The 7,988-nt window shown below is 42.8% G+C and overlaps 1 protein-coding gene across 1 annotated transcript; it reads left to right on the forward strand.

Annotated features, from left to right (window-relative positions):
* Positions 1–587: 587 nt before the first annotated feature.
* LMOD2 (leiomodin 2) lies at positions 588–7,528 on the forward strand. The gene is made up of 3 exons (XM_075081203.1): positions 588–1,493; positions 5,380–6,729; positions 7,079–7,528. The coding sequence occupies exons 1-3, from the start codon at positions 1,221–1,223 to the stop codon at positions 7,103–7,105; spliced, it is 1,650 nt and encodes a 549-aa protein (XP_074937304.1). The 5' UTR covers positions 588–1,220; the 3' UTR covers positions 7,106–7,528.
* Positions 7,529–7,988: the final 460 nt, after the last annotated feature.

The following is a 7,988-nucleotide window of genomic DNA, read 5'->3' on the forward strand; positions in this document are numbered from 1 at the left end:
CCAACCTTTTCTCTGTCTTTCTCTCTCCCTCTCCTTCTCTCCCTCTCCCAACACAGGCTTGCAGATATTGATGGCCTGCATGTTTCAGAAAACGTTGCTGGTTCACCATCATTCACTGCTAATAGAGAAATGAAAAAAACAATGTGAAGTTTAACCTTTCATTCTGGAGTTTCTTACATTGGAAGATACCTGTTTATGAAAATAGTATCAGAATAATACATAATTTATTAGTGGGCATGATAATGTAGGTATACATTTGAAGCTAAGAATTGAAGGGCGGTCTCCAGCTGCACATCAGTGAGCTACAGCAAGCAATAGCCATTAACTAAAATAGCCACTAGAGGCCTTCATTTGCTAGGGGCTGTCAGGAGTGATGAAGGCAGAACCCTGCTGCCCACCCAGGGCTGATTCCCCCTAAACCTGTGAGGGACTCTGCTCACTCCCCCAGCGAAGCGCAATTCTCCATGTGAAAAAAAAAATCTCACGGGAGCTCCAAATGAACAGGTGAAGCTGATTCTCCCGCTGATCATCCTTGAAAAAAAAAAAAGGGGAATTAACAAATAACCCAGTCGTGTGATTTTTTACAGGCAAGGCATGACATTGTCAGAGCAGAGCTCCCCGCCAGTGCTGGCACGGCAACCCCCTCCCCTTGGGCTGCCTTTCCACCGATCCCAACCTCCTGCAAACACCTTGGCGGGATAACAACGCGGTTCCGCTCAAAAACCGTGAAAATGAGAGGAAGTGCGGTGAACAATGGCGAGGGTGTTTTATTTCCAGCTTCTGTGGCAACTCAGGATTAAATGGATTTGCATTATTCTTTCTCTGCTGCAGTTTGGACATGAAGTCGGTATAAATGCGCCCAGCGTTTTATTTGCTGCTGCCCCCCCCCCCCCGTCTGTGAGGCTGGTATTCTCCCGCTAGCCGCCTGCTCTAAATATGGCCATGGCCAGTGTGTCAATAATCCCCCTCTTTAAGGGACCTGCAAACACTAGTGTTGGGACATTCTTGCTGTTCAGATGTCTAGCTGACGTCTGATGCTTAAAACGGAGCATGCTTTCATCCCTTCGTGCATTGTCGTAAGCCCCCGATGATTACTCTTAAAAGGGTGCCTCCACTACGCAGGGAAACAGTTGCTGACCAAACGAGACACAGCTTGCTTGCTTCAGCCTTCTTGAATGCCTAGTCACTTCAGGTTTGTGCCAGCCTGACCAAGCGGGACCATGTCTACCTTTGGGTACAGAAGAGAGCTCAGTAAATATGAAGACATTGATGAAGATGAGCTCCTCGCTTCTCTCACTGAAGAGGAGCTGAAGGAGCTGGAGCGGGAGCTGGAGGACATAGAGCCTGACCGTAACCTTCCGGTGGGACAACGGCAGAAGAGCCTGACAGAGAAAACACCGACGGGGACTTTCAGCAGGGAAGCGTTGATGGCCTACTGGGAGAGGGAGACCAGGAAACTCTTAGAAAAAGAGAGATTGGGTGCATGCGACAAGGTAAGATGCTGAGGCGTTTGCTGTTTCCTAGGAATATTTGGGTTTGTTCTTTCCTGGCATGATCTTACTGACTGTTTTAATTTTCTTTCAGTCTCTTGTAGCATTTTTAAGAACATTGTTAGCCGTACTTCTGTGCCTGCTAAAGCACTGTGTATGAGCTCAGCGAGTTTTTGCTCTCTCTGGAGGTACTTTAAATGCTCAGCTGAGACCAAAAGAAAGTCCAGTAAAAGCTACTGTTAGTGATTAAAATAGGAAAAATTTTAAAGGGGATGTTAGAAATTATTGCCAGGTAGCAATGTGGACTTCTGGATAACATTTGATTTTGTTTAAAAGCTAAAATAAGTGCCTTTTCCTCTCCATCATAAAAATCAGTATTGATTTCTCAGAAGCACGTCAGGAAGATAATTTTGAATACCTGTTATGTCAGAAGTCAAGTAAGCGGCCGCCAGGCGTTGTGCTCGCTGGAAGGAAGCTGCTTTGCAGTCAGCAAAATGTTTCTCTGTTCCTGCTGAGGATCCTTGGCGCGGCTCGGGAGCCTTCTGGCAACTGTTGTCAGAGGGTAGCTGTAAGTTATTTAAAAAGTGGCCTGGGGTAGGGTCATCAGCCAAACCATTTATCTGTATTTCCCAAAAAAGAACCGATAGTGCTTGTTAGGCAATTCATCCACAAAATAAAAGCGTTAGTAACAAAAGCTGGTCCCTGAACTGCAAATGAACAGTACAGCCGGGCAGGAGTGAAGGGCTCAGTCCTAGCAGGCAGTGAGCACTCTCAGTCTAAGCTGTCCATGTCAGCACCCACGTCCATGTCGGCATCTCCCAGGCCCTTGCTAAAGTAATTTGTGAGACTGAGCTCTGTCAAGAAGCAGCTTCTGTTTTCATGTTGGCTCCATGTAATTTCAAAGCAAGGTGGGGACTTGCGGATGTGAGTAGCTTTTTGATTTTTAAACACCGCTTCACACCAAGCTCTGACTCTGCTTGTAAGGACGCATTTTTCCATGTTTAATTAGAAAATAATACAAAAAAGGCAAACACAGCAAAACTGGACTCAAAACTTCAATCAGCCTAGGTTCAGGAGCTCCGTTCATTTGCAAGGAAATAATTGCGGTTTGTACATTAGATAAAATATTCTCCTAGAGACAAATCACCTGGATTAAATTAGCCTGCAATAATAACATCCAGGATTTCTTTACACATAAGTGTTTTCTCCTGCTTGTGAATGGTGGTGTAATGTCTTTGCAGGCAAGCGCGCAGACCACTAGCTGTCATCAGACCATTAGTATCAGCTTGCAGACGTTGACTTCACTCCTTGTTTGTCAAGTCCTAGGGAGGCAATGGCAAGATTAATGTTTATTTCCAGCTGAGCCTGGAACTCAAAACCTGGACAGTTCCAAAAAACCTCGGAACAGGTCTAGTTTGGTGTCTTATATAATGGCAGGAGGTTTTTTTTTCCTTTGTCCATGTCTACACAGCATTGATGATGGGCACTAGCTAAACCTCAAAGTGCTAGCAAAAGCCCCTATACTTTTTGATCTGAGAAGCAGCTCCCTACATGTATCCATAAATATGAAAATGTTGACATGCTGATGTAGAGGGCACAAAGGCTCTCTCCACCGAAGGCAGTAAGAAAGCACCTTCTGAGTTTCTTGAAAGCAATTTTCTTCTTGCCCTCAACCATCGGAAAGTTAGACACCTTATCTAAGGTGGTTGATTGTGCTCCTTCTATAGTTAGTGGTGAGAGATCAGCCTCTCCAGAAGGCAAGCATCCTGCAGATAGCCTTCTGGGGTGAATGTCTTGCCCTCCAGAGATATTTACCTCTCTGCATTGACTATCTTAGTCATAACTTTTCGTCGAGTTCCTACTATGAAGTAAGATGAAGCTCTGCAGGCTGCCTGCAGCAGTCCTGTACTGAAATGTTGCCACAATAACAAAGCATGCCTCTATGGATTTGCAAACAGAAGAGTATTCAATTTCAAAATTATTGTGCAGATTGTTATGACAACAAATGATGTATGTGACAGGAAACTAAATTCCCCCTTTCACCCCAGAAATGCCACTCAAAAAATAAAAATCAAGTATTTTTTTTATTAATCTAGTGTTATCAAGCATATTAACAGTTCATTTAGAGGCACCGACTTCTGCTCACCTGCAGCTGTGTTGAAGGCTGCAGTGTAGATAAAAGCATAGCCATGAAGACACTTTCCTGGATACCTGGTATTTTCAGCTTTTAAAAGTCTGCACATATGTACAGCAGCTACAGATATAAATCTTAGTCCTGTAATAAACCTAGCTTAAACACAGCGCTGTTTCTATATGTAGCACAGCATCTCTCAGTGTAAAGGCCTTATCAGACATGATCCACAGGAGAAGCAACAGGGCTAGACCCTACAAGCCCTCCAGGTGCTCAACACTCAGGAACAGCAGCCTGGAACACCTCAATGACCTGTTTTATTAGAGTGACACTTCTCCAAACATTACAGTTACCATCTGTTTTGCGTGTGCCCCAACACAGAAATGTGCTTAAGATTGTGAAACAATACCATGCAGTCTGTCATTACTGTTATTTTAACCTTTCCCTGCATTTTCAGAGCCAGATAATAAAGCAAACCTAAAACTCCACAGGTTTTCTAAAAATTGGCTGTCAGGTTAGTAGCACTTTTGTTTTCCAGAAGCACAGAACAGAATCACTATGTCTCCACAGAGCATACTCACTTTTTAAAATACCCTCTACTATTTCACGAAGACTAAAATATAAATGTTGCTAAAGTAGTGCATGCAGAACAATTGTATTTCATCCAAATTTCTATAAACATATACAAATGTAAGTAAAAAGGCATATGCTATGGCTTGTCCAGTAGACAAACCAGGACATGGGAGATCTTCTGGGGCAAGAGGTTTAAGGCTGGTTATAGCGTATGTGTTCTGTCATGGCCCATACAACACTGCTGTGCCTCTGGAGTCCTCCTTTTGCTGCTGCTGTGCAGACAATTGTCTTTTGCCACTGTAACTGCTAAGGGCACCAGGCAGAGCTCTGAGAAGTGGTTCCAAATTTGCCTTCTTGGTGCCCATCAAACACACTAAAACAACCTTGGGTTTTAGAAAAACAATCGGTTTACTCTGTAGGCAATGAGTTATAACAATTACAGTACAGCAGCTGACCTGTGACAGCTGCCGATGACCACAGCCTTAGCTCTTGGCAAACATGAAGAAATTTAGGGATTGTTGACATATGATTACTTGTTACCTGTGGGAATCTGTCAGAATCCTTTCTTCACAAATAGCTTCTAAACGTATAGCCCATGCCGTGCATCCAGGGTCTTTTCAACATGGCTCCTGTAATTCTGTATTGTTTTACATGTCAATATGCATGTTTATACATACAGACACTATTTGTATTCTAAGTCATGGCAGCCTTTAGCCTTTTTAGATGTACTAACATATGCAAGGGACCCCGAGCATTGACACAGATGTCTAATCCTTATGAAATTAAGAAACTTGTTACTCAGATCATGTCCATTCTGAAATTGCTGTCTTGTGTTTCTGCTGGCAAGGATCCACAAGGATCCCTTGTGGACATGCCAACACATAGAAAACATAAAGTATGTCCATGTTGCAATATCTTATATCAAATTTTCTCTCAGCAGAAATAATTGACATCAGTAAAAGTGTTCCAGTTTATACTAAGCATTTGTTTTCTAAAGAATATGAAGGAAATGTTTAAAAGGTGTTAGGTGCTGAAACATTTTCTGTTCTCCTAACTGTCTCTGGGGATTTATTTTTAGCTTTCACCATTAACTTCTACAGTTTCAGGATAACTGGTTTTGTGCAAAAAGGCCATAGCTACATTACTGCAATCATGTTTAACACCCACACCTACATTCCTGTTCAGGATTCTGAGCAAGAAGAAGACAATTCAGAAGACATTCAAGAGGAATATTTCACAGAAAGCAATAGCGAAGTGTCTGAGGAGGCATATACTGAAGAGGATGCTGAAGAAGAAGAAGAAGAAGATGAGGAAGAAGAGGAAGATGAGAGTGATGATGAGGATGAGGAAAAGCAAAATGCTGCAGGTGGTGAAAGGCCTGAGGATAGGAGGGGTTCTGACCACATCAGACGCAAAAAGTGTAACGATGCAAAGGACAATGAAAACTTACTCAATGGCCATGATGGAAAAGACACTGATAATCTGAGCTTAAAAAGCAGTGCCATCCACCCTTGTGGAAATCCAACAGTTATTGAGGATGCTTTGGAAAAAATTAGGAGCAATGACCCTGACACCACAGAGGTCAATCTGAACAACATTGAAAACATCACTTCACAGATGCTTATACAATTTTCTCAAGCCCTGAGGGACAACACAGTGGTTAAGTCATTCAGCTTGGCTAACACGCATGCTGACGACAATGTTGCAATAGCTATTGCTGGTATGTTAAAGGTAAATCAGCATATAACTAGTCTGAATATTGAGTCAAATTTTATCACAGGCAAAGGAGTGCTGGCCATCATGAGAGCTTTGCAGAATAACAAAGTTCTAACAGAACTGCGATTCCACAATCAAAGGCACATCATGGGCAGCCAGGTGGAAATGGACATAGTTAAACTGTTGAAAGAGAACACTACTCTGGTCAAGCTCGGATACCACTTTGACCTTGCTGGCCCAAGAATGAGCATGACAAGTATCCTCACAAGAAATATGGATAAACAAAGGCAAAAGCGTATGCAGGAGCAGCGGCAGCAGGAGTCTGGTTGTGACGGAGCCATCACTGCAAAAACCAAAGTCTTGCAGAAGGGGACACCTCGATCCTCACCTTATGTGTCACCTAAGAGCTCACCTTGGTCCTCTCCAAAGCTCCCTAAGAAAGCACCACCGGTGAAAAGTCAGCCTCCAGCTCCTGCACCACCTCCTCCTCCTCCCCCTCCCCCTCCCCCTCCTCCTCCTCCTCCTCCCCCAGTTATTCCAGAAAAGAAGGTACCAACCAGGAATATAGCTGAAGTCATCAAACAGCAAGAAAGCTCAAAAAAAGCCTTACAGAATGGACAGAAAAAGAAAAAAGGCAAAAAAAGCAAAAAACATGAGAACAGCATATTGAAAGAAATTAAAGATTCTCTGAAATCAGTTTCAGACAGAAAATCAGAGGAAGGTTCACGACCCTCTACCCGTCCCTCCACTCCACAAAGGTCTCTCCATGACAGCCTTATGGAAGCAATTCGGGCAAGCAGCATAAAGCAATTAAGGCGGGTAAGTAAGATATCCTATTTCGGTAACTGGTTGTTGCTCAGATATAGCACAAGCTCTATTAATTTTAGTACATATATATTTAATTAAAAAAAAACCACATTTGTAGAACTGTGAGCATAAGAAAGCACTTGGGAGGGGGCTTTCCTCTGATTAGCCTTTGCTCAGCACAACGAATTCCGTTTGACTGTGATTTTGACAGAATGTGAGATACTTTCCCAGGTTCAGGCTTGTTATGGGAGATGGTGCATAGCACAGGGCTCTTGGGAGTGTGTCTCTGGTAGGAATTTTGCCATCCAGACTGCACAGCAAATGTAATGAACACCCTCCCCACCCCACCCCCATTTCATAGGTGGAGGTACCAGAAGCCCTTCGGTGAAAGCCTGGATGACAGAAGAGGCAGAGCACTGCAATGGTCGAGGGGAGGCTACTCGTCCAGTCACTGGTGGTAACATAGACTGTCTAGCAAGCTGCTTCCAAAGTACACTCTTAGATTCAAACCATTTCTCTTTTATTTCAAAGAAATAAACCTGCTAAATACAAAACAATGCTTTAAGGATACATTTGCCTTGTAATCTGTAAATATGGAAATAATTTTTTTTTTATTTAATGAGATTTCTATTGAGAAATTGCTGCTTATTTAGATATTCTTTTCAATATCTGATTGCACATCACTGGACAAGTTCTTCACAATGAGATGTAATAGTTTACCAACCTGTGGTTTCTTCTTTTTTCTTTTTTTCTTTTTTTCTTTTGTTTTTTTCATGAATTTACAATAAATGTGGTTTGAAGCTTTCAAGCAGACACATAGTCCTGGGTTTCTGTGAGCAAAAACCTACCAGATATTTGCATCAAGTTCATCAGCATTAGGGAAGTCTCCTGGGAAAGAACCTGAGGTCTTTCTCAGCTGCGCCCATCCAGCCTGCTTGGAGGATAGTACCTGAGCCCATATGTTAGTGCAGTTTCATACTGACATGAGAAAAAGTGTTTCATAAAGCTGCATACAACTAAGATTAAGCTGTGAGCTGTGTCAGGTGACTGATGTTGCATACTGGGTCCTAAACCTTGATCTAACAGAAGGGGAAGCAGGTGATAAATAGAGCTGCTGTTTATATTGTCTTAAAGGTTAAAAATTAATGTAGATATTTGAAGGATGCGGCCACATTATTCAACTGAGATCCATTCAGGACAAGTGCACAGTGCTGTATCTAGGCAGAACTAACACCCCAGTGCAGACGTCCAGTGAGACAGACAAACTTGAA

Source organism: Phalacrocorax aristotelis, chromosome 1 (assembly GCF_949628215.1).
Source record: "Phalacrocorax aristotelis chromosome 1, bGulAri2.1, whole genome shotgun sequence".
NCBI lineage: Eukaryota > Metazoa > Chordata > Aves > Suliformes > Phalacrocoracidae > Phalacrocorax > Phalacrocorax aristotelis.